At 41.7% G+C, this 27524-nt stretch overlaps 1 protein-coding gene across 1 annotated transcript in view; it reads left to right on the top strand.

Moving 5' to 3' along the window:
* Window positions 1–27524, top strand: part of AFF3 (ALF transcription elongation factor 3) — a 318188-nt gene that overhangs the window by 247144 nt on the left and 43520 nt on the right. Inside the window, exon 11 of the mRNA XM_054272311.1 lies at window positions 25749–25914. Coding sequence (XP_054128286.1) covers window positions 25749–25914 — 166 coding nt within the window. The remainder of the gene's footprint in view (window positions 1–25748; window positions 25915–27524) is intronic.

Genomic DNA, 27524 nt, shown 5'->3' with positions numbered 1-27524 from the left:
CCTATATCCACTGCCTGAATAGCTTTCAAGTGAAGAAAAATGCCTGTAACTAAAATATCCAGTGTGTTCTGTTGTTATTTAACAGTAAGCAGTGCGGTTAAGCCAGGTCTTAAACTTGCTTAATCTCACTGAGCTAAATAGATTTTATTATTGACTCCCATGGTTCGAGAACTCTGACCTTAAGGCTGAAGTTAAAAGCTAATTCTTTTTGCAGTCTGTTCCACTAACCCAGAAGCACTTGCTTGCTGGATACATTTGCAATGGAGAATGTCCAGCTGTAAATTACAGCTGTTTGCAGTCCTACCCAAACACAACACTCATTATTATTCTTTTGTTCTTTTTAGGCTGAAAAGCCCACCATGAGGGAGACTGTACAGTACTTAACCCACGCATTAAATTTACTCACAGCTCATATTCATGTGCAAGATAAGATTTTCCATGAAGATTTACAGTGGTCCTAGGGCACTTTTATTCCCCTGGCAGTTTTTAATTTTCTGTGCTGGAGTGTAAGCCAAGTGGGTCTGCTGAAGAGTTTTGGACACTTAGAGGAAAGTGGGGTACCACTGCTGAAGTTCCTCTCTGGTTGTAACAAGGGAAAGGCAGGTCCTTTGCTGAGTGCTTGGGTGGTACCTGGGAGATGTGCTGGCTTACAGCCACGATCTGATCTGCTCTCCTTTCTGTGTGCTTGTACTGCAGGAGGCAGGCAAAACCCACCAGCTCTGCCCATACAAACCTCAGTGCAGGCTGTAAGGTACAGGCAGAGCTGAGCCCAGTCATCTCAGCAGCCATATGGCTGTGCTGGCAGCCCTGCCCTTCCCAGCTGATAAGTCCTGTAAAGAGTCCAGCTCAATAGCTTGCTCTCATGAGGCCCCTCAGTGATACAAACGTGTCCTGCAAACCTGCACTGTGAAGCATGGGCTGTGATAAACCTTTTAGATCTACCACCTCTTGCTGTTGACAGAGCAGGCATTTCAGCACTAGCATCCATTTGGCAGTGGAGACAAGCCCCATTCATGGTGGTTGGTGAGCTACACAGCCTGTCTTGACCTTCAGTCTGGGCAGGAGGGATATTGCACTTCCACGTAACCACGTCTCATCTGTCCATGTCTGCTCACACAAAAATGAGGGCTGTACCAGACACAAGCTGGTTTACCTAATGGGACTGGCCAGTAGCATGCAGGATCCTGAAGGGCAAATGAATTTTCCCCCTTCCCCACTGGAGAAGTGAAAGGTTTGGGCAGCTGAAAAGCAGTGTAGCCTCACATCTGTGGGGAGAGACATTTGGAAGCAGAGGTGCTGCTGCACTGCCTCTCATTGCTGCATGCAGGCATTTAGCACTCTGGTGCAAGAAAAATCAAAAAGGTTGACCTTGGGCAACCCAGTCCCGTGCCCTGATATTGTAAGCAGACACAGAATTGGTGATTAGTCCAGCAGGATGTGTAGCACAGCTCTTCTTCAGACAAAGCCATATTGAGAGACACTATTTTTGTTAGGAGGCCTGGGGAGGCACTGCCTGTGAAATATTAAAGCAACAATAAGAGGCAATTTAGATTTTTTAATAGATCACTTAAGGCAGGCAAGGCAGCTGTCCAAGCAGCCTTAAACTTTTTGTGAAAAGCGACAAAGTTTTCTTGTTCTCAGGTATCTGCTTCAGCTGTGATTATGCAAAGCATTTAAACTTGTGATACCCTGAAGTAAGTAAAGAGTCCAGTGACAGCTAGCAAAACCAGTCATGTGCTTCATGTCACTCACACACTTAATGTTTGTGTTGGAATGATGTTTTTGATAACATTGCCTTTCACACCATGAGAGCTCTCCACATGAGAAGCTACATGGTCAGTGTACCAGTGAGTGACTCAGCTAGCTGGCTGGCCAGAAAGCTCCATGTGGCAGCATTGTGCAATCAGGGACAGCCCAGGGGAAGCCTTGGCTTAGGACAGGTGACCTGGGACCCGGCAGAGAGTGACGGAACTGAGATCACAGCTCCACGGGAGTCAATAGTTGGCCAGAGAAAAGGGTACACGCACAGCACTCGCTGCCACAGTCAGGCATGCAGCTCTCAGCATTAGCACACTGCTTACACTTTCTGGGTTATCTTTGAGAGGAAAAAGAGATTACCACTGAGAGGGAATATATGGATTTATCATTTGTGTCCTGCATGAAAGCTTGGCTGTTTGGAGATGCTGGTGTCTCACACTTGCACCCTCCCTGGCCCCTGCCCCAATATAGAGTAGCAAAGGGCAGCTGCTCCTTGGAATGGTCTGGGGTTTCTCAGTCCTGCTAGTTACAGACTTTGAAGGTGGAAGAGTAATGATACCTATTGTATATGGGATAGTTTTTGCAGTAGTGGAGAATGTTGTCAATTAGTGAAAAGGGGCTTTAGAAGAAGAGCCTGTGTCAACAGCTTGGAGTGAAAAGAAATAGATAAAACTCTGTAAAACTCCTTCTATTTAATTTGTGAGCAAGACCTGTAGCACTCATCTTTTTGCTGATGGATGTTTTCTCATACCTTGAGTATTGCTGGTGTTTATTTAGAATTGTTCTACCATAGCACTGAAGATGTGATGTGGAGGTATAGTTGTGTGAGAAGGTGGAACAGAGCTGTCCCAGGGAAATGCAACAACTTTGAGCCCTACTAAATACTGGAATTCATTTGATGTTTAAAGAAAAAGAAAAGTTTAGATGTATTTTTCTCTTCAAGGAAGTTATAGTGCTTTGCTATCATGACAGCCAAACATTTCCCACCTCCCTATGGGCAACCTCATGCATTTGCTCCCCAAAGATATCTGGGGGAAGTCAGTCAGTTCTATTCTAGAAATATCTGCATTTTGAAAAATATCTATCTGCCAGAAGAAAAGTCTGACTAGTCAATGTCTTACATATTTTCTTTGACTTCCTTGGTCTTTTAAGAAACAGTGTGAGGATAATTAGAGCATTAATGTGGAAGGTAAAAAGGCAAGCTGTAGGTCTGTGGTCTTTCATATATTTAATAAGGAGAAAACAGGTCCCATTGCTGGCTGGCAGCATGAAGAATATGCAAAGTGCTATTGGGAAGAAGAGTGTATATGTGTGCAGCATATGAAGTGCCTCAGCATATGATTAACCTCGCTGGGTATGTAGTAAATAGTAGATAACTGTGATCAAAAAAGTATTCGTGTGATTTATCAAACTGAGCAACTGTGCATTTTGCAGTGAAGCAGGAGGTCAATCCTGAAATCTAGGGCAAGTAGAGCAATAGGAAATTGCAGGGACTAAGAAGTTAATCATACTGTTGGACTGCTTCCATCTGGTTTTGAAAGACGGAGTCAGTGCAGTGCTAGCGAGGACGCTTCACGGCAACAGATCAGGAATTAATTTTTTTCAACAAATCTTCAGCTATCATTTGTGGTAACACAGGCTTATAAAAATGTAATTTAATTTCTTTGGAATAAATCAAATAGGACAAGAAGCATGAGAGTGTTTTTTTAATGTGTGTGTCTGAGGCAAAAAATAAAAAGTGTGAGTATTAGAACAGCAACAATCCAAGAGGAAACAAACATTAACAATATAAAACCTGGAAGGCATATATGGCCATCCAGTTAAATTGTGCACATAATTTTCTTTGAAAAATCAGTTCACAGTTGGGAAACTTCTACATTTTTATGACCCTTGGAGGCATAATCTTGTCTAACCTGTCTGTCCATCTTCATAAATGTGGATCAAAGGAGCTCTGACCTAATGTTTTGTGGAATTGATGCTCTGAACACCACTTAGATATATCATGAGTGCACAGCTATAGGCAGAAAGTTTGTTAATAAATTCTGTTTACCTTATTATTGATACTACTTATGATATTTCAGTGAGGTTTGAACATCTGGACAATAAAAGTCCCTGTAGGCAATGAACATGTTGTAAAACAAAAGGGATTTTAACCCTGATAGTAATTCTGGTAGCTAAAACTTGCTTTCTTCAAACAGGTGGGAGGACAGCTGATAACATTATGCCTTTCTTACTTCAGCAGTGGGATAAGAGAACACAGAGCCCCATACTAGGAGTAACATGTTGTGTTATTTTTAGGGCTAGGCTGCAAAAAGTGAAATGTTATAAATACATTTGTATCTATTTCCTGGCAGTCTGATGAAAGAGAGCTCAGGTTTACACAGCACCAAAAGCAGGAAACCAGTGGCCGCTCTGTTCACACAAATCACCACTTTCATTACCACTTCATTTTGAGAAAAGGTGAAAATTCATAGCAAGCAGCAGCACCTCAGCCTGGCCCAGTTACATGACACGAGTTTGGGGTTTTTGACTCCTGTGGGCCTGTGAGTCGCATCCTCGCTGTAGCTCGGGGAGTCTCCAGAGCAGGTGCAGCAATGCAAAGGAGAAATCTCAGTTCCCTGTGAGTGAGGCAGCAGTCCATGCAGCAGATGGAAGGAGATCCCCCCTTCAAGCTTTAATCGTTCAGTAATCAGCCAGGTACAACAGGGCTTTCTGGCACCAGCCCCATGGATGATGGCATGCTTGCTCCAGTCGGTTTTTCCTGCCTTCCTGCAAAGATGGTTTAGAAATCTCAGCTAAATTTCTGGGTTTGCCTTTGTCACTGGTAAGGCTATCTGCCTTCTGTCCTCTGTAGTTTTTAATTTTAGATTCAAGAGCATTTTCCCCTTGCCCTTGCTTTTGTTCTGACTCTGGCAACAATGGAGGCAGAAAGGAAAGGGGAGACTGGCTTGCTCAGGGGAGAGCAGTCAGGTTCTGCAGGAGGCCAATCCCATGAAAAAGACATGCTTGTGCTCAGGATGGGCAAGGGATTCCTCAGAACAGTGTCTTCATGGGGCCCCAGTGGGGACAGCACTGTGCAACAAGTCTGTGCTTTGGCTGGCCCTTTGTTCTCTGAGGGGTGAAGAGGATACTGCACAGATGCAGACCTCTGTCCAGTTTCTCTGCAGGCAAAAAAATAAAAATAGCATGAGTTAGTACAAAGAATAAGGTACCCTGTGATTTCTCCATGGGGATTAGTTGTGGCTGATCAGGCCTGAAATGCTCCTGCAAGGAGTCACATTGTTTGTGATCTGAGATACTTTGCTACCCCGTGCAGTCCCATCCAGGTGTCTTCTCCGTTTTTTCATGACTGCCTCAATTTTGATATAAGTTGCAGGAAAATTTTTATCCTTTCCTCTCTCTTGGAAAAGTATTGGGTTTAATCTACCACTGAGGAATGGTTCATACTGTTCTAGGTTTCTTGTATTTCAGTGAATGGAAATGTGTGTTGTTTGAACAGCCTGGGTTTTCTCCCAAATAAAAACTGGAGCATTTGTGAAATTAAACAAAGCTCTTATGGTGGAACAGCTTTTTACCACAGCTATGTCACATGTGCTGGTGGGAAGGTACAGTAGCAGTCCAGCAGGGCACAACTAGCTCCCCCAACACCCTCACTGGCAACCTGATGAGCAGGGAAAGTATTCAGGCTCTGGAACCATTGAAGCTTTTTTTGCTGTAAACTGAGGTCCAAAAATCTCAAATGGCTCATTTTCTGAAGTTACAAGGTTGGGTTTTTTTTGCTCGCTCAACATTTCCAGGGAGTCTGTCTGGTGACATTTTCTTTACAAATTACCAGACCAAACACTTTCTGCTTTATTTTTCATTATTATTGCTTTCTTTTGAGGTTCTGTTTCATGGGTAAGTTCAAAATTGGAGGGCTTTGTTCCAAACTGGAATGGCATGAAATTTCAAATTCCTTCTCCAAATGGAAGACCTTCCTTTTCTCAAGGACTGTATTTATAGTAGGCTGCCCTTTTTGCAGTCAGAGAGGGGCCAGATCATATTATGACTGTTTGCTCTAATGTGTTTTTAACTGAGAAGTAAAATTACGCCTGGATTGAAACTGGACATAAAAAATTCCAAGTTCAGACATTGCATTTTTCTAACCTGGAAATTTTATTATTTTGAAAGACAGAAATAAATAGAAATTACTAAAATTAAATTAGGTATTTTTCCACAATGTATGACTTAAACATGACACATGCAATTTTAACATGGTCTGCAATCTTCTACCCTTTTAGCCAAAAAGAAAGTTGTTTATTTTAAAGGTAGGTATTTTATATTCTAAAAAATTTACTTTGCATAGCAGTGTACCTTCTGTGTTAGATTGTTATCAAGATTTTAAAAGGTTTTTTTCATTTTTGACCCAGGCACAGAACTCTTTTTCAGGCTGAAACACTACCTCTCACCCACATATTCACACAGAAGAGAATAGGCCCTTCTCTATGAAAATTTAGAAGCCAAATAATTCACAAGTACCTCTCACCTATTACTTACTGGCACAATCAAACATAACTGTTCTAAATGAACAGTTTGTCAAATAAAATTAAAAACAAACAAAAACAACAACAAAAAACCCCCACAAAATCTAGGGAAGTGCGGGTAAAGAATCCCATTATTCTGATTTAACAGATAAAAATCCCCCCTCAAAAAGTCATAGAGACCTGCCAAGTAAATTTATTACTTTGCAGTGGTCCTTTAAGACACTTTAATATGCTTTTTTGAGGATCTGCTGTAGACACTTTAATATGCTTTTTTTCTGCTGTGGCAGGCCCTGGTGTCGTGCATACCCAGGGAGGTTTGTGTCATGCCCAGGAAGGCGATGCCAGCTGGCGGGGAAGGTGCTGCTTAGGGGACAGCTAGACCCTGGTTCCCAGCAGCCCTAAGAGACTTTGCTTGTCATTCCCATCATTCCCATCCTCCTTTTCTTCCTTCCTATGTTGCCTTTAGAGGGAGAAGAGGAAAACCAGACTTGCAGCCTCTGTGACATGCACCTTCCCCTACGTGGCCTCAGATCTCCATGAGTTTGGCTGTTTCCTGAGGCGACCTTGTCCCAGAGATTCTCTGTCTGCCCATCATGGACCCTTACTGTGTTTCTTGCTCAGGTTGCCCTTTCCCCATTCCTCAAAACCACTGTGACCCCACTGGGGTGCCTGGATCCTCCCCTGGAGCCCCCATCTCCCACCAGTCTCCTCCAGCCACCCCAGGAGCCGAGCCCCTCTGGTCTGCAGTGATGCCCAGTGCAGGGTACCCAGGCATCACCCACTGCTGAAAGCTTCATGTGGCCCCCATCATTGGAGAGGTGCAGTGGAGAAGCAGCTGTAGAGAGGACCAGCCCTGTTTTGCCTGGTTTGCAGCCCCCCAGACACCTGAGGCAGGGTGGGGGCTGGCACTGCCACCCGCCCAGCCAGGGCTGCCCTTGGCTGCCGGCCCACGCTGGGGCAGCCACGCCATCAGCTGGACAGGGGGCCTCTGTCTGCACCCTGAGCCTTTGCACTCAACTCCTCACAGTAACCATCACTCTGCCCTGCTAATACTGCCCTCAAATACTGACTTCCTGAAGCCACTTCTTTTCAGGTCATGACGTCCCTTTTTCTACAATTTAATAAGTTTTATACTGACCATGTGGAGTTAAAGTGGCTTTGTAAATATTTGTATCTTCAGTATTATTTCTTTGATAGCAAACACTAGGACAATAATTCCCACATTAAAAAGGCTCTTGGGAAGGGTTTAGGAACTCTGGCCAGGCAAAAATAGTTGCCTGAAGGAAGAGGAAAAACCTTGGAGAATTACCAGACTCTTTTTTTAAATTTTGAGACAAATGGACTTTTCAAACTTTGCCCTGAAAAGAGATCTGGTCATGACCTACTATAAATCTCATATGGCCATTTAAAACCTCACAGTGCTCTGGTTAAACAGCATTGCACCAGACAAAACCTCCAGGGCAAGGGGACATTGCTGCGGTTTTTCCCTTTCAAGCTTGTATATTGTCCCCATAACATATTGCCAATGTTCACAGGACCAAATGAGACTGTGGCCTTTCTTTAATGTACTCAGAGCTCTTGTGTCGAGAGCCTGTGAGGTCAACAGGAAAACATGGAATGAAATCTCAGCTGAATATCAGTCTTTCCCAGGCTTCCTGGCAATTTCCAACTTCTCACTCTTTTGTTTTCACTTAATAAGAAAGAGCTTGTCCTGTACTCAATTAAAAAAAAAAAAAAAAAAAAAAAAAAAAAAAAAAAAAAGTTGTGAAAGAGCTAAGACTCAGAAAATGAGCAATTTTATAAAAGCCTGGCAGATGCCCAGTCTGCTGAACCTAATAAGAAGCACACTCATTTTTCCAGTTTGAAACTTTTTGGTGCAAAGACCCCTAGTGCCAATATCTCCCACAGGACTTGTGGGAAGAGTGCCAGTGTATAGAAAAATCAGAGTGCTGGTACTCTGACATGAAAGCTGTAGCCTACATTTTTGAAATAATGGTGTTGAAAAGTGGATCTCTGAGAAGAACCTAATTTTGGGCTTCTCCAGCTGTCAGATCACCCTCAGCTTTCCTATTTCTCCTTCTGCTAGAGGGGCTCACAGCACAGCACCTCTCTGTTAAAGATTAAGAGGAAAGCAACAACTGCAATGTCATTTGTGCAAACCCAGAGAACAGTCTGAGAGGACAGCAAAACCTAAACACTCCTTTGAGATTATCACTCTATAATTGATAGAGATGTACTGGTTCAGATGTACCTCTGTTTCAACTTCTCTTTTTACACCATTTTCTATATTAGCACATTATGTTCATGTCAAGTGCAACCAAATTTTAACTTCAGATTGCCGATGTTTTAAGACTATTATATAAATGTGTATATATATTTCCTAAATTATTGTAAAGGATTTAAATGTTGATGAAAAGCAGCAGGTTGACACCTGATTATCCAGGAATTTTTCCCTTGTGTTGCAAGTGCATCTGCCCCCTCCAGGAGCCTTGAATTATCCCCATGCATATTCTTTATGTGTGCAGACAAAGGGCACTGTTGAAGCAGATGAGTGCCTCAGCATTTGATGTCATTAATTAATCTGAGCCAATGCCACATTATTTTCTAAGAAATGTATTGTATTATTTTCTTCCATTTGATCAAAATGCAGCACTGGCCATTTAACAAGAGCCATGACAAATTTCTGTCATTGTCTACTGTATGTTGCTGTCCTCTGCCTTTGTAAGGTCTCACAGATTGGTTAGACTGGGAATTATGACAAAGTTGACATACCCAAATTATTAGGGCTGTTTTTATGACCAAAATCTGGTATCACTGTGGAGTAGCAGTAAATTGTGGATCTGGTTTGAATTGTTCATATGTCAGTCATTTACCACTCCAGCCTTTTAAATATATTACAACAAACTATGAAAACACTCTCTGATTAAATGAGGAAACATGGAAAATCAATTCCCACTGTCCCAATGGAGAAGACATTGTGACACTCCAGTGTCACAATCCTTGTCTGCTTTGGAGTCAAGCTCCACATGGATACCATGCACCAGTGTTCATCTGCTGAACTGGGAGGTTAGCTGGAAGAACTGGTAACTCCAAACTCTTGACTGTATGGACGTGCCAGTCCCTCCTCTGGTTAATCAACAGTTGCAAGGATGATAAAGAGGTGCAATGTGGGTAGTCTGGCCAGTATAAAAAGGGATATCATGGAAGGAAGGTAAAATCTGGAATGAGAAAAGATGAGCCTCTGTGAAGAGACTCTTCACTACTTTTTACTAAGCCCATACCATACCTGAAAGATCAGATTTTCTGATACTGTTTGCAGGTTGTCATAGGCTGTCATAAGGTGATTGAGTCAAGGCTTGGCTTCTGAGAATATTTGGGGTGCTCAAATACACTTTCTGCACTTGTGCTGAAAAGAATAATTACCCCCAAAAGATGCACTTCTTTTTTTCCAGAAGTAACACTCAATTCACATGGTCATGATGATTCTAAAATTACCAACATGTGTCCAAAGCTAAGACAAGACAAGGGTTTGCCTAGTTAGGAAGTAATCACACTAGACTTGTCTTGCAGCTGGTGAAAAGCTTGTTAAAGGCAATAGTGCAACCCTGAGATTTTCTGTGTTTAATTTCTTACTTAGACATATTTTAATATCTTTGCTTTAATGTTGATATGGTCTTGTCAGGGCTAGAGTTATTTTTTTGGTTGCAGGCCCACAGGCATGGGAATTATGTTATTTAAATTACATACGTCTTCAGTTGACATGACTCATGTTACAATTTAAATGAATCAGCCAGCCCTGTATACTAAAAATAAGCAAACAAATGTAAAACACATCACATATTAGCAGAACCACAACACACTGATTAACGGTGAACAGCACAGTCACCAAATCAAGGTCACAATCTAGATCTGAACCAATGAATCAGAGCTCTCAGTTTTCAAACAGACACATTCACTGAAGAAGGTAAACAGCTTTACATGATAAGCTTGACATGATTTGGAACTACATTCAGTTAGTTTTGCATCAGGAAAAGCTGAAGAGAAAACAGTTCACGTTTCAACCAAGCTCCTCACAAATGTTCAAGTCAACACAAGCACTGAGTAAGGCAATCAAGTACAGTATTCTTCAGTCCTTGTCAGTGGTGCATGAGGACTGGTGCTATTATGGTTCAGTCCAGAGAAGTCCAGCCATCAGAGCAAACTCATCCATGATCCAGAGCTTAGAATTTCCTTCTCAGTTATCAGTTATTACAGATAACTGTATCAGTCTCAGATACAGTTATCATGTATGGTTATTCTTCTGCTCTAATTCTTGCCTGGCCATCAAACTCAAGTCAGAGGTCACTCTGGAAATCACATGCTCTTGCAGCTTTTAAATTATTGATATAACATTCATGAAAATACTTCTTGCATAATTACTAGGTAAGGGCTATTAATAACTTCTGGAATAATTCACCAGCAGAAAATTATGGATCTAAGAATCTGGCATTTGCTGCTAGGCCAGCGAGCAAGTATTATGTGCCTTTTCACTTTTTTCCCTTTTTTGGCCAAACAACTATGCATCTATGTGAAATAAAGTGGGATCCTTCCCTTAAAAGAAGTGTTCAGCCTCATCCTTTCTTCCTAAGGATCTTTATTTCACATGGTTGCTGGCTGCCAGCACAACATAGCAGAAGCTTTGGCCAGGATAATGACACACTTTAAAACTGACATCTCCTGCTTGGTGGTCCCAAGAGGTGGCAATGCTTCTCACAGATCCATCCTTTTTCCTGCTTACTTCACTGCACAGATGGAGCCTGCTTTCCTGGACATGGTCAGTACAGCCTGGTGTCTGGCTGTGGATCACTGCTGAATATACCCATGGCCCTGCAGGCAGAACAACAGGCTGAGGTGTGACACACCAGCCTCCTGCATGGTGTGTGTTCCAGCCAGCAATGACGACCTTTTCCTGCAGGGAAAGCACTTAAAACCTACACTCAGCAGGTGCCACCTCCTCAGGACAAGCTAATAACCTCATCAGCACACAGTGTCTCCATGTATTTCTAATAATAATCACTTCTTTACCCTAAATTAGGAAGCTAATATGAATCAGTTCACAGCTTGCCCTGATGACTTTTAATCTAAGACCACAGCTGACCTTTGTGCTTTTCATCAGATGAATTCCAATAATCATTAAACAAAGTTTTCTTAGTTCTGCTTTAGGTCTGGCCCAACATATCTTGCAGACCTTACTCCTGTGCAACACTGGCAAAATCCTGCCATCCTGTAAAATCAGTGATGGCAACATGAATCATTAGCTGCTGTATTTATACAGCATCAGACTTACAGTTATTTTCCAGTTGTCCATACTGCTTTTCTTTGTATCTAGTCTAACCCTGGAGAGTACAGAGAAGTCTGCAAAGTTTTAGTCCATGAGATCATCTCGGTAATTTCTTATTGAAGGCACTGTCTGTCTAAGTTCTGTCTAAGTTTAGTTCCCCCTGTTAAATAATTATGATATTGTTTCTTTAAAATCCTTCACAACAAAAATCACAACAACTGTAAATAATCCATAGACATATGGAATTGTTTTGAGAAAGAAAGCAAATTGCGGAGGCTCTTTAAAAATGAAAACCTACCAAGGAAACTCCAGCAGCCTCTTTGACAGTCTGCTCTAAAAATTTTCACTTGCTTTGATGTTGTTTGTAATTTATGCTCCTCAGAGGCTTTTAGATGAAGGAAATCATCTGTTTTAATAATGTGAAACCTTCTTCTGGCTACTCGAGATGGGAATTCCTGCCCTGTTTCCTGTGCCTCTCTGTCATGGCCAAAAGGGGAAGGAGGGCTTAAAAATTGCAGGGCTGTTAGTGATCAGAGCTGTGGCATCACCTACCATTTCAACATGTCTACCCAAATATTACTTACCTCTGACTGCTGAAGTAACACGTTAAGGAAACCTGTTAAGCTCATTCTCCACTGTGGTGTTATTTCACTGTATTAGTAATTCATAACGATAGGTTATGTAGTAACAAGTATAGGACAAAAGCAATTATTGAAATAGTCCCTTTAATTCAAAATTATTTTAATTACTAGTGATACCTGTCCTTTTTCTTTCCTCATTTCTGTCTTAAGTCTCTTCATGATTCAAAAATTGCCACTGGGCTATCACCTCTCCTAATTGCCATTCTCTGAGCTGAGTGAACAAAGGAAAAATTAAACTGGAGTGTGTCAGGCAAGCAGAATAGGAAATACATGTTCCTGCAGGAAAGCTACTCTCCTCCTAATTACCCTGCAATTGCCAGGTTCAAAATGTAATTTATGAGCTACATAGATAGAATGGCCACATTAGTCCATTATTTCATGATGATCTTTTCTACTCCTGACTTCAGAAAAAAGGGATTTTGTAGCTGTCAGTGCTTTGGCATTGTCAGCAGCTGCTCTGTGCAATGATGCTAGACAACTGCACTGGAGAGATACTCCCAAAAAAATGTTAAGCAGTCTCCTAACAGCCCAGTTTTATAGAAGAGAGGTGCTGTAAAGTACAGCTCAATAAATAAAGCTTAATCTGATGGGCTGCCTTAGACACTGCTGGTCACATTCAGAAACACATCCAGAAATGTTTGAAGAAGGAAGTTTTCCAGCCTGTGGCTGCTGCTGTTGCATGTTTCACTTACTGCGAAATACACCAAATGCAGCAAATGAACCTCACAAACGCTCCCTGAGTCCAATTCACTCTGACAAGTATGGAGTAACCTGCAAAAGGATGGAGAAGGGAGTGAAGCTGCAAACATGTGATAGGCAGCTGACATGTTTCAGCTGTAGGTTTGGTGCCTGAGGCCAAGTCTGCATTTCAGTCAAGTTGGGGAATGACTTACTTGTCATCTGAGTGAGCTTTAAACACCAAACAGGGGGACACTGGAGGCCAGATGGAGCTCGGGAACCATTCAGTGCCCACGTAGTTATCACATTATCACATTAGTTAGCACCATAGTTTGTGCTACTTGAGCTAGTCCCAACAGGGTCACAGAGTGACTGAGGCTGGAAGGCATCTCTGGGGATCATCCAGTCCCACCCCCACTCACAGCAGCATCAGCTAAAACAGTTGCTCAGGGCCAAAGTTGGGTCTTGAATATCTCCCAGGATGGAGACTCCAGAGCCTCTCTGTGTAACCTGTTCAAGAGTTTGACCATTGTTACAGGAAAAAAAAATAATGTTATATTTAAATGGAACTTCCTGTGTTTTAATTTTTGTTCTTTGCTTCTTTTCCTGTCACTGGGCACCAGTGAGAAGAGCCTAGCTCTGTCTTCTTTACTTCCTCCTGTCAGGTATTTATCCTTCCTATTCATCTCAGCCTCCTCATGTGAAAGATGCTCTAATCCCTTAATCATCTTCATGGCATTTTGCTGGTCCCCATGTCTCTTTTGTGCTGCAGAGCCCAGATCTGGATCCTGGGAGAGGCCAGGGGAAAGCAAAAAAGTAGAGCAGGAAAGGCTAAGTTCAAAGGCAAAAGGGAAAACTGTCGTGCTGATTCTGGATGTGACGTGCAAACCTCTGAGTCAGCTGAATGAGAGTTCATTGCCTCCCAGCTGTACACAAAGTCCATCAATATTTTTCTTTGTTTCAATCTAAATCCATAAGGAAGCTTGCCCCTTCCCTGAGAAAGCATTAGATTATATTGCTTGGGAGTATCAGTCCTAAATATTCTGTTTCAATTTCCTGCAGAGAATGTTGAACGGGGTGCTCTTAGGAATGGGAGATGCCTGCTCTGATTCATTCTTCCAAGGTTTTGTTTTTACTTTGCCCCTGAGGAATTGGCCACTTTTAATGACTTTTTATGATTAATAAAACTGTCTGAAGGCCTGCTGGGGTCTTCAAGCTAGTAGTTATCAACAAAGTCATCTAGCTTTCTCCCCTAGTGTCTAAGATAATGGCAAAGCCCCAGCGCTTGATCTTTCTCCCCAAGCTGAAGCTTGCCTAGCTGCACTGAGCGTCGTGTTGGGGTGGTAAGAAAAAAATCCCCAAGAGTTACTTTCATGCTGCACTGACTATGGAAAATCATACTCTCCTGGAAATCTGTGTCTCATCTTAGCAAAGCTCTTGTGCAGACTCTCCAGCTTTCCCCCAGCTGTTTCCCAGCTGCAGGCAGGTGATGTGATACCCTTTTAAAGACGCACTGAATGTATATCCTCACAGCTGGGCACTGAACTCCCAGCAGCAACACATGTTGACTCCTACAGTCTCCATGCTGGGTCACACTGCTGAACACATATTCCTGCTCTGAAGAGGCTCACCACTTGACACAGCACATCCTAGGCCATGCAGGAGCTCAGGCAGGCAGGGGAATGTTTGAGGCACTGCAGTAAGACCGGTGCCAGAAAGGGACTATTGGCCTGGGGCAGAGAGAGGAAAAAGACAGCAACAGCTTGTTGTGCCACTGGAAGGGGAAAGCAGCACCAACTGGCAATATCCCTCCCTGTCCCTGTGCCCTCTCCCCACTGTCATGTGTGCATTTCCTTTCTGCCCCACTGGGAAAGCCAGGGAGAGCAAAACATGCATTGAAGAATAGGCAAGGGCATCTCCACAGCTTTAGTGATATTGTAAATTCACAGGAAACCTAAAAAATGCATGGTGGTTAATGAACAGCAAAACACGTGAGATACGGATTGAAAGGTATATTGGAAGATATATGTTTAACTACATCAGGACACAGCATGGTATAAGACCAATTTTTTTTTTTAATTAAAATGTCATATAGATCTAGTGTTTTTCGTAGTAGTTGGTAGCACATTTCACAGAAATAAAGGATTGATAACATCCTGCAGGAGGTTGCAGCTGGGGAACCACTGAGTCCAGACACATTGGTACCACATAGTAGATTAATAAAGCAAATAAAATTATATTTACTTTGAAATTTATTTCTGCCTCCCCTCATCATCTATGTGTGCATGAGTAAACCTCAAGTTTACTTTCCATGGATAACATCTAACAAAAAGATGCAATTCACATTCAATTTTTCCTTTGAATTGTAAAGGACAATTTATATTACTCTTTGTAACATTTATATATTTGTGCATATCATATTTCTGCATAGTTTTTCACAGATCACATTATACCTAAGGAAGGCACAGCAAAGGTTACTCGTAGACACTGCTCTCTGCTTCAAAATCCATCATCAATTATCTGCACACTGTGTTTGCTGGGTTACAGTGGGTCAGATCCTGACACCCCCAGTAGACAGACCATTCCTGCTCTTCAGGAGCACTTCTGGGTACTCTTATCCAAGCTGTAAAGTATGATATTACTAAACCAGAATAAGGGGTCAAGAATCTGAACCTGGTCAGAATGGGAGAAGTTTTTTTTTGCCAGGGGCTCAGACCCCTGAAAACCTAAGGCTGCATCACAAGCAAATACTCAACAGCTAAAAGTTCATTTTAAACATTCTTTATTTCCAGCTAATATGTCAATAATAGGTAAACAGCATATCCTGGGCAACTCTTTCTAAAAAGATATCAAAGCATTTTTGGATGACGATGGAAAACAGGCTATGCCTACAACAGAAAGGAGAACAGAAGAACCTTTTACAAGTCTCCAAATAATCTCAAACTAATTAGCTTTTAACATCCTCTCTGCTACAATTCTGGGCTTTATTAGCTGTTCTGCTTGCCATTCCTGAGCCTGCCTAATGTCTTATGTAGAACAACTATGCATTTTTTTCAGGCATTTGTCATTTCTTGAAACATATAAAAGAGAGCACTTGGATTCAAATAACAGACCATCTAAATGCTGTTCTGCATAGGGAGTGATATATGCTGACAAGGACTAGAAGTCAAATGTTCTTTTTATGGTTTTTTATGGTGAGCAAACCTACTTAAAACAAGCTTCTTCTCAAGGCAGCATATTGATTAGAGCTGACGGGCCAAAAAGACCTTTGGGAGACAACAGAATATGGCTTGAGTCAAAGAGTAACACTAAAGCTGGCAGCAGCAACATTAAGAGTCAGTGAAACCTGAGAGAGTTTGTCTCATGCTGAAATTTATTGCACCCATTTGGACAGCCATTATGGTAGTTAGTAATTTTATCTGCACAAGTTCATCTGTATTTGGACTCTCAGAGCTCAGTGAGAGGTCCTGCAAGGCAGAACCATACCCAGGGCTCTGCTGACTGAGGCAAATGATTTCTGTGCTGAAGCAAGGTGTGACTATGCCTAAAGACTACAAAAGGCTGTTTGTATTGATGGCCAGCCACAGCATTAACAGTAATTCTGAAACAAGGTGATGGCAGGCCAGTGCAGATGAGGATTTTCTAGTCTGCACTACTGGGGTTTTCTTCTGAGGCTTGATGAAGCTGTCACTCACAAGCAAAAATGGCTGTTCTCTTGGATGGAAGTACATTTACACTTCACATTTTAGGAAATAAATGGGCAAAAAGAGCAACACCCAGTCTAATACCCAGTGAAACTGTATCAAAATCTCCTGATGAGACATATTGAAAATGGTAGGTTAAAGCCACTCTACAGAATATATTGCACTGCTCTTTTGCCTAGTTTCTGCAATTACCATTGCATTGAAATTGCCATTACCATTACCAGTGGAGATGTTCCTTATCTTCATTGATGACTGGTTCCAGTGCTTAATTACCTTTATTTTTCTAACCTGTCTCTTGGCGGGATGAAGCCAACCAGACTGCTAGAATCACCTTCAAAATGTTAGTGGAGTATCTGTTCCTGAGAGAGGTATAATTGTTCCTGATACTGATATAATTGAATCTGACAGGGCTTTTGATAGTGGTCTGATGAAATAGTGGAGTGCTGAGTTGGGAGTGGATATAAGTCTTCATATTGGATACCAACCCCACCTTAGGACAAGTGGAGAGAGGTGACTGAACCCTGAAAAGAAGATTATGAAGAGGAGTCTAAACCAAGCCTCCCTGGTTTCCCATGCAGATTACAATGCAGAAGGTGCTGGGCATTGTAAAGCACAAAGTTTAAGCAATCCTTAGGATCTTAGATTCTTTCTAAGTCCATCAAGAGAGGTAGCAATCTCCAGAGAGCACAAACTGACCTTGACCAGACAATAGAGGGATCTCAAATAGAAAGTTCCTAACATGGCCAAAATAGTGAAAAAAGAAAAGTTAAACGTTCTGGGGTGCTTATGAAGGAAAACACACAAAAGCCATCGCCCTTGGTCTCAGGGGAAGATCAGAAGCAGTGTTCTATGACTGAATCTTCTCAACAGCTTTATCCAGTTCCAATTTATTTCTGGCCCACCCTCCTTCCCCTCAAAAAATGTCTCTATAGAGATTGCTTCCTGATTTGAAAGGGGATGCAGAAGGGTGCTGTTCATGGACTATTCTCAAAGCTGTTCATCATTCTCCAGGCCATTGGTCCAAGGCCATGTTCCAAGGACAATATAGGACATACAGACTATGCCAGCCATTTCTTCAAGTCCCTGTACTTTGAGACGTTAAGAGGCTAATTAATCTACCAAGGTAAAAAGACCTTATCAGTCCTCTTCTACTAAAGAGTTAACTTGCTGGACCAGGGATTCTCTCCACTCATATTCAGCTGATGCAAGGTCAATGACAAACACACCAAGGAAGTCAGAGTTGCTTTATTTTTCTTGTGAGCAGGTCAAATAAAACACTGCTGATGCTCCATTTATCTGGAGCGACAAGCAAACACTTGGCAGCAGTGGAAAGCAGACGCTGGAATCTGGCACCAGGCTCCCAGCACAGCTGTCAGCCTGCTGACTAATCACTTCACCCCCACGTTAATGCTGCTCCAGGTCTGCTGAACCCTTTCATCTCAGATACCCCAGCACATGCTCCTCTCGATAGACCAATTGATACAGAGGTGTCACCATTAATTGTTACATAGCATTTTATTTTAGGAGATTTTTTTCACTCAAGGTGGGTTTTTTCTAGAGGCTTTCTCATTTCTACCATATTCCTTCACAATGAGAGCTGTGATTTGACTGCCTCCAGTATCAACTAGACCTTAATTAGATGCCCCTTGCCATAATGGATTTTTTTTCAGGGTTTTTGTATATTTATGTGCCTGAGCTTCATAGCTTGTTTTTTTAAACAGCCTTTCCTATAAATTTTTCTTTGGTGACTATTCTGACAAGCTGCAATTGCACAGTGCACACTTGACTCTTCTTTAGAGAGATCTGGTTTGCCTTCAGTTTGTGTTATCAGATGATACTTGTAGTCTTGTCAGCACAAACTATTTAAGAAGCTCCCAGGGAAAGTGCTAAAATATAGGGGGGGCCTATGAACTCTCTTCTTGGCAGCTGTGCTTTATTAGCTGAGCTGTGCAAAGGTGGTGCAGCTAAGGTAATGCAGTGCTTTCACAGAGGCATTATATATTGTGACAAGCTGAACAACCTCCAGGACTCTCACTCATCATGACTCCCATTTCATACCTCATCCATTACAGGAATGAGGTATGAAAACATTTCTCTGTTTCCTAAAGATATTAACAGACTCCTGGGAAATCGTTTACCTGGAGTAAGGGAGAAAGGAAAGTGTTGAGCCTCATTTTTTTGCGTTCAGGCTGAAACAGCAAACTGCAGCAGGGCTCACTGTCTTCTCCTGTTAGTGAACGATAGGTTTTTGCAATTGGTAACTGGAAAGAATTCAGACATTAAATTGGTTTAATGCTTCTAGTTAGCAAAGGCACAAAACCATAAATTTGTGTCACTTCCATACTGACTTCAGAAAAAGGATATCCAAGGGCTTTTTAAAGAATAATGAAAGACATCTCCTGACACACTGACGGTGGGCAGTTCAGTCACACCCGTGTATGGGATGGTGGCTGGAGCCCTGGAAGAGTCGTTTGATTTGGGCATTCAGACACAATGGAACAGACCTAAAACTAGAGCAGAGCCTTTCTGTCACAGAAGCATACAGGCATGGAAAGGCTTGGGTTAGAACAGACCCTAAATATCAGGGGAGTTGGAACTGGATGATCTTTAAGGTGCCTTCCAACCCAAGCTTTTCTATGACTCTGTGATTGTACTCACCTTTGAATGTTAAGTACACAGAGACTTTTGTACTGGTATTTGAAGCCATGGTGGTATCTGGCTGTTGTCTGTGCAAGTTCTAGAGTTTATTGTATCATTTCCCTTTTCTCAGCATGATTTTGTCCTGAAACAAATGGATGAGGTCCACCTCCATTCTGTGGGCTGTCCTTATGGTGCTATTTCTTGGCATTCTTCATTTGCCTCAGAAGATATCCCCATATGTTCTGTTACAATATTGGGATGGCCTGATCTTCAAGTCCTTATAATTCCCATGCTTCAGAGGTCTTTGCTGGAAGAGAATTTGAAAAATACCCAGGGGCAGCAGCAAGAAGTGGGCATTTTCATGGCTTCTGTGATCCATTCACAATTACTGAGACAGGAATTCCCTACTGTGTGCATGAGAGACATGCAATATCTTCAGTGCCAGGCAGCAGAGATATTTATACAGATCTTGGCACAATGTTCTCCGTCTGTGCTTTGAGGAAGCACCATGTGGAATTTGCTTATTGCAATAAAGGGATAAAGAGTTTTCCATAAAAGACCTTCGATGGGTAGGTTGGCTCTGAGGGAAGAAGGAAGTGATGTTTCAGATACTTTAATCTGAAATCAAAATAGAGGCTCTGCCAACAGAGCTTCTTTAAACCATGGAATATGTTTTCATCACTAAATTTGAAATACTGTTTCAGAGTCTTGGTCAGATTTACTGTTGGATTTAAATCACTGTAGCCTAATTGAAGTCAATGGAGCTATGACAGTTTATGCCAGCTAGGGGGCTGGTGTCTGTTTCAAAGTATTGTTTTCCCACAATTTGCCTTGATTTCTAGACAGTGATAGACTTTTTTCTGGGTATCCCAAATACTCTAAGTATTCTTACAGCCTTTCTTAGGATTTTCTCAAATGTTTGTGATATATGAATTAGGATCAGCTTTTCTACACTTACCTCTCAACGCTGACAATATGATCCCAAACAATGTCTCTTGTTTATTCAAATAAGCTCTTCTCACTAGTTATTGCATTTCTCTCTCCTCTGGGAAGTCACAGCCATTTAGCAGTCGCACACCAGAATGAGATTTAGAAGAAAAATAGTTTAGATGATCACAGCTGTGCAGATGACACTGAATAAATAGTGTATTATCTCCAGACACAGAAAAAAAATACAGCAGACAATGTCTGATAGTGTTAGTGACCGTTTTGGTAAGAAAGCTTTGGATACAATTCTAGCAAAGTGAAATTACACAGACCAACTGGACTCTAAAATATGATCCATTTTCCCCCCTGCTCAGCACTGCTGAGGCCACACCTCAAGTACTGTATTCAGTTTTGAACATCTCACTACAAGAAGGACATTGAGGTGCTGAAGCATGTCCAGCACAGGGCAACAATGCTTGTGAAAGTTCTCGGACATAAGTCCCACGAGGAGCAGCTGAGGAAACTGGGCTTGTTTACACTGAAGAAAAGAAGGCTCAGGGTAGACCTTATTGCTCTCTACAACTACCTTAAAGGAGGTTGTGGTGAGGTGGGTGTCAGCCTTGTCTTCCATGCAACCAAGGAAGGACAAGAGGAAATGGCCTCAAGCTGGGCCAAGAGATGTTCAGGTTGGATATTAGGAAAAAATTCTTCACTGAAAGAGTGGTAAAGGGAAATAGTAGAGTCACCATACCTAAAGTGTTCAAAAAATGAATAGACATGGCACTTTGTAAAATGGTTTAGTGGGCCTGGTGGTATTTGGTCAAGGGTTGGACTTGATGATCTTGGAGGTCTTTTCCAACCTTAATGATTCTATGAGCATTTGCATAGCCTTTGTTGTGGCTGGAAAAGTATTTGAGAGGCTCACTGATATGTTCCTTTGGCTGAGTAATTTCTCCAAGGCCTGATTCTCCCTTGCATTGCATTCTTGATAATCATTCATGCCTGTGTAAAGTGCCTTCATATTGTAACGCAGTGAAGAACTGGGATGACAAATTCTTCAGCATCAGAGGGATTTTTTTCTATATATTGTCACTGAATACTTGCAGTTTGGTAAAGAACTGCATCAGTTTTACTTGTATCTTTATCCATGCTGCATGTGTTTGAGCCTGAATTCCTGCAATGCAGCATATGCCTATCCTGGGAAACTCTTGTAGCCAGTGCTGAGTGCCATGATTTATTATCATGGGAAGTACTACAGCTGTAAGCAGCAGCTTAATATGAAGCATAAAGTGGGACTCAGATCCAACATGATCAACCTGAAGAGGTCTCCTGAGGGCCACCAAAGCAATTTCATTTGGGAATCTGTCTCCAGTGACTGAATAGCCAGGCCTAGCACCTTGCTGCATAACTGTTCAAACCGCCTTGGTGCCATTCAAAGGCTGGACATGGCCATGCAGCCTGATGGGGCTAACAACTGGTCTCACACAAATAACCTCTAGGCCTTGTCCAGGGATTGAGATGGCTCCATCTCTCAACTTGGATCACAAGTCAGTTTGAGTGGGGAAGAAGTATTAATCTTCCCAAATCACTGGATTTCTGAACCAGCACATAAGAGAAAAATTTGGGCTACAAGGAATCTAGCAGTTCTTTTAAGAAGGGCAGTTGTCCACTAGACAGTGCAGGAAAACAGGTTGTTGGAGACTTGCATGGAAATTAGGTGCCCTTGTAGCCAGGGTAATGGGAGATATCTGATCAGAAACTTCAGATGGTGTGTTGGTTTTTAAATGTTCTTATTGCTGAACTTCTGGCAAATTTACAAGGTATTTACTGTCTCTTTTAAGTCAGAGAGTGCAAGTTATGATTAAGAGCTCTAAAGAAAAGTGAGTCTCACTTAATTGTCATTTAATTCCTTAAAATAAAAATAGAAATTCTATGAAGTGGTAATTAATTCTGGGGCATAAACCCAGAATTATATAAGCATTTGAGCAAAATATGCTCAAATGTTATATGCCACAGTCATTAAAATGTAGATCAGTCTAACTGCATGATCTTGCTTATATCCTTCAGAAAGAGCAGTCCAAAATAAAAGTTACTAATTTTTAAAAAAAAGGTTGCTTTTTAATAAGAATGCATGATGACAGATGTAACTGTTATTACCCTGGTCCCTATAACATAATGAGGATCCTTATAAGAATATGCTATATTTTAAAATTGAAAAAGTAAAAGGGGGACAGGAGACTTCAGCAGTGTTAGCATAGATGGGAAAATATTGTAATGTTTAATTTTGTAGTATATTGGCTACCATTAGAACAGCAAACATAGATTTCCAGATGTTTGTGAAGAATCCAACAGTTATATTTTATATCTAGAGCTGTAGTAACAATTTCTATTCAGCAGCCTAGAAAAACGTTTCATGTCACAACTGGAAAGAAATATTACCATGGGTTTTTCCCCCTCATCCCCTATATAGCAATTTCTGAATATTTCAGTCAATGACAAATAAAAATGATGGTTTAAAAATTAAAACCACAGTCACTAAGGGCAGGACATAAATGTGCAGATGTTTTGTGATGCTCAAGAACTTTTCAGTAACAATGCTGTTGTGGAGAGGACTGGAAATCCATCAGAGCCAGACACTGTCAAAGGCATTCCCTAAGCTATGCTGTCTGAAAAGGCAGTTAACTTTTCATGGTTTTTCCACATTTTCTTAAGGAAAAAAATCAAAACCACAAAACCTATTCGTAATGGCTTGTATATAGCTCTCACTATTTTATTAGCAAGGGATTAACTGCAATCTGTTAATATAAGTGAACAACCTAAAACTGGAGTTCACTGGGCAACCTGTATAAGTCAGGAAAGCATTGTCCTGAAACTGTTTGCAAAATATCCATTTTCCTTCTCCAAGAAGGAAAATTTTTTACAAGCTTCCCAGCTGTTTCTGTCGCCTCTGTGCCTTAATGAAGTTATACAAATGGCTGCCTGAAAATCTTGTCTTTACTGCACCTACATGGCTGGACAAAAGACCAAGTTTTTTAAGGCACTCCTTGTGACTGGTACATTTAATGCCTGTGCATGAAGACAGACCTCCTGCCACCCAGGAGTTGGCAGACTGTGACCATGCATGTAGCACCAAGCCATCCTGACAGAGCACGAGCTTTTACTGCCAGCTCTCTCTCTACTGCCCAGTAGTAGTTACAAGGATGGGAATAAAGATAAAAAATATAAATGGATGTCAGCTCCCCTCTCCTGTTTATTTTACTTGCTTTTAATTAGTAAGGTGAGATCACAGCTGAGATTTTTTCTACTGCCTGGCCCCTCTGTGCTTTGAAAGGTGCAGAAACAATGCAGAAACAATCCAACAGTGTCAGGATTCCCCAGGCAAACAAAAACTAAGAAAGCCATGCACAGGTGTGCCACCTCCTAGCAAAAGGCAGCGGGGATGCTGCAAGTAAAGGCAATGTGTTGGCTTGTGCAAGACAGCTAGTCCAGAGGGGAAAGGCTGGCATATGTTAGGGGAGGCAGGTAGAGGGCCAGAAATTGTGCAGCCATGGGGAATTGTGAAGTTGAAACCACCTCTCTGATGGGCTGGCCCCTTGTCAAAGCCTCAGGAATTGCCTGTTGTATGTGGCTTGTGCAAGGTGTCAGGTATCAGTTTTCCATAATGAAAAACACCATTACCATGTAAAGACAATTCTTTAGGTGCAACATAGCAGAACTGTAATTAATTATTAGATATTATTTCTCACAAAATGCTTCTCCAAGATCACATTGCATTAGCCACAATATTGGCCTGATGGAGCATAAACAAGGGTAATGATAAACACCGGTGAATGGAATTGGGAAGAGATGGTTATCAGGGTACCAGTGTGTTTCATGTGGGGTTTATTTAACAGTCTCATTAATGATCTGGAAAAGGAAGTGAATAACCATTTAATTAAGTTTGCATTTGATACTAAATTAGAAGTTGCTGCAGACACCTCTGAGGGCAGCGAAATAAATCAAAAGGAGCTAGAAGCTTGCAAGGTAAAAGAAGAAAATGAGATCTGGTATGAAGGAAAAAAGCAAGCTAATCTCTCTGTAGCAAATAATCATGTAGCTATCAGTAGAAGAATTCTGAAGAAAGCAGTGTTGAAAGAGAGGTAGGGATGTTAATGGACAATACATTCCCTCACAGCTCGGATATATGTTTACAGAAGCAGCACATCAAGGAGCAGGAAGGTAATAGCCCTTCACTGCAGGGCTGTAGTGAGAAGCAATCTATAATGCTGCACTCTGTTTTGGGCACCCTGTTATCAGAGAGATATAGACAAATTGGAATGAGTTCAGAAAAGAGCCATAAAAATGATCCTATATCCCTGGAGATAATGACTTATGAAGAAAGATCAGAAGAAGTAAATGTGTAAGGCCTTGTCTGAAAGATGACTGAAGAAGGACAGGAAAAAAATCTGCAAAAATGTGAGAGCAAAAAGGGAGGAGGATAATTTATCATAGTAACTATTAGTAATAGGATGAAATAATAAGTAACAACTATAAATTCTAAAAGGGCAACTTCTGGTTGAACGTAGGAAGAAATTTCTGACAGTGGAATTTGGGTTAGTTTGCAGAGAAGTTTCCCAGGGGTAAAAGTAAAAGCTGCATTCAAGTCATTTAAAATCAAATTGGACAACTCACTAGAAAATGCACCCTGCTATAGAGAGCAATATTGCATTGCCTAGGGAATAAGCTGAATGACTTAATATGATATTTCACACTCAAGTCTTTATGACTGTGATATTTTTAATATACATGGTCAACTATTTCAGGAAAATACACATTTCTTCTGCTGTCAGGTCTGATAATACAAACACTTGCATGCAAACATAACTTTAAAGAAGGCAAGTAGCTCTGCCGACAGTACTGCATTGCTGACATGCCAAAACACAAGCCTGAGCTCTTCAAGTTTTTGCAGGCTGAGTCTTAGATCTTGAATTGTCAATAATCAAGATGGTATATACAGGTAACCACATCATTTATGGGCAGGTAAGGAAGTGTGCAAAATGGAAGATGGGGGTTGGAAGCTCCAGTGAAGATGTATCATTATTGTTATTTTTATGGTTATTGCTATTACTGCTTATGACTGGTAGTGTGGGGTTCAACTCTGTTTCTTAATTGTTCACCTTTTTGGTCTCCTGCTTTCACCTCTGGGTGAGTGTTCATTAGACAGCATAAAACTGCTTTCTATACTGCTTTTTTAACACTTAGTATTTTTTAAATATCTATGGAATGGGAAAAGACACAAGGTGAAGTGAAAACCTGACTCTTCCCCAGATGAAAAAGATGGCAAAGGCTGTGAATTTAAATGGATATGAGAGTAACCCCATCTTTTCCCTCCAGTTATAGCAATGTAATGTTGAAGTCACTTCACAATTTATTAGCAGCAGAGAAAAGCTCACAGGCATTCACAGAGTATGCTCCTAAAACAGCACGGTTCTTATACATGGGGGTTTCATGTTTATATTCCTGTTTTCTTCTCTTCCCTCCCTGTCCCACACCCATGGGCTGTGTGTTGGGCTGGCAGCCTGGTGGTGCCGCAGGCCAGTGCCCGAGCCTTGGGACTCTCCAGCAAGGGCTCGAGCAGCAGCAGCTCCAGTGAATCCGAGAGCAGCTCAGAGTCCGACTCCGAGAGCGAAAGCAGCTCCAGCGAGAGTGACGGCAGCAAGGCCTCGCACTACTCCAGCCCAGAGGTAAGGGCTTTGCTGTCATTTGGGGTGGCACTGCATTGCTACACACACTCACACCTTCTCCCAGCGAGACCAACACAAGGAGGCTGTGAGGAGATGCATGGAAAAACAATGGGAGAGAAAGGCCCAAGGATCTTCCTCCTGGCACACTGTGAAATGTAAGTGGCAGTGGATGTTGGGGCAGATTAAAGCATTTGAAACAAAAATGAAGAAAGAAATATCCCTGTTACATTTTGCTCAAATTGGAGGTGAATGGAGCACCTTGCAAGGCTCACAGCTTGCCTGAAGTTCTATGCAAGTATGCCTCCATAGCAATGGCTTGCTTAGTGTGTAAGTCTTGATGTGGGCTCCCAGCACTGCAAGGGAACTAATGGCTTCTCCACGCAGGGAAGCTATTATAAAATCAGTTTGAGGTTAAATTTTTAAAAGAAACCAGTTGTTCACTCATGCACTTCCCTTGCCTCACTCTCTAAGTGAATTATTTTCTGCTACTGCTGCCTTTATGTGATTTCTTTCAATTCACCTCCAAAATGGACTAAACTGAATTACTTATGGTGCAAAACACTGAGCCCAAACTAGTCATCTGGAAAGCCAGCACGGAAAATTTCCACATATAGACAAGCCCTAGCCAAACTACAATTAAGCTGCCAGTGCTGTGACACCTTCTGCTTCCACCTCTGCAGAAAGCTCAACAGACACAACAAAGCTGCTTTCTCTGCTCTGCTTTTCTACCAGGATTGACATTTTTACATGTTTTGGTCAATACACACGTTTAGAATTAAACTATGAACTCCACAGCCACATCACACACATTAATGTATGTAAAAATATTCCAAAATCTAGCATCAAGATTGTAAATACACATGAAATACAGTCTGTATATTTTCCTACTCCACATAAACCATCCAATCACAAGAATCCTCCCCACAAAACTATGTCTCACCTATTCTCTCATTCTGAAAAAAAAAACTATGCTGCAAAAACAGCAAACCTTTCCTCATATTTTCCTTGGTTATTTGGAGACATATTTCCAATTGAGCAAAATGCAGTACTCACAGAAACATCCTTAATACATTTTTCTCAGGTTCTGTCACTTTTGTTCCTTGTTTTAACACTTATCTTCTGTCTTTCCTTCACAGCACTTTCAGACCCATTTCCAGCTAATTCTCCTCTTACTTTGTCCACTTTCTCCATCTCTCTCTTCTTTCCAGTCTCTTGCTCTCCCTGCAGTACCCCATGTCTTATTTCCCATTCTGAGCTTTCTTATCTGACCTGTTAAGACCTTGTTCTCTGTCTACTTAATTCCCTGCTGGAATTAGTGCAAAGATCTCATTCTTGGTCTCTCCTCTCCCTGTGGGATCTCAAAAGGCGGAAGAAAATGGGCAAAGAGAAGAAAGAAAGGGGAAGGAAATATGAGATGAAAAGAGGAGAAGCACAGGAAGGGAGGAGTGGTTACCATCTAGGCAGATACCCATGCTGCTTGAGCCCAGGAGCAGAAATTCCTCAGAGAATGCACAAAGCTAATTAACTGAGGCAGGTCTTGGATTTCATAAAGTCCAGCAGAGAACTAAGTCATGGAAACATGGAGGAAGTGCCTCCTCTTAAGCATTTTA

The sequence above is a fragment of the Melozone crissalis genome, unplaced genomic scaffold, assembly GCF_028551555.1.
Source record: "Melozone crissalis strain CALT ecotype California unplaced genomic scaffold, PUWL_Pcris_2 ptg000013l_1, whole genome shotgun sequence".
Taxonomy (NCBI): Eukaryota; Metazoa; Chordata; class Aves; order Passeriformes; family Passerellidae; genus Melozone; species Melozone crissalis.
Note: the sequence above shows the minus strand (reverse complement) of the source record. Positions and strands in the feature narration are given on the sequence as shown.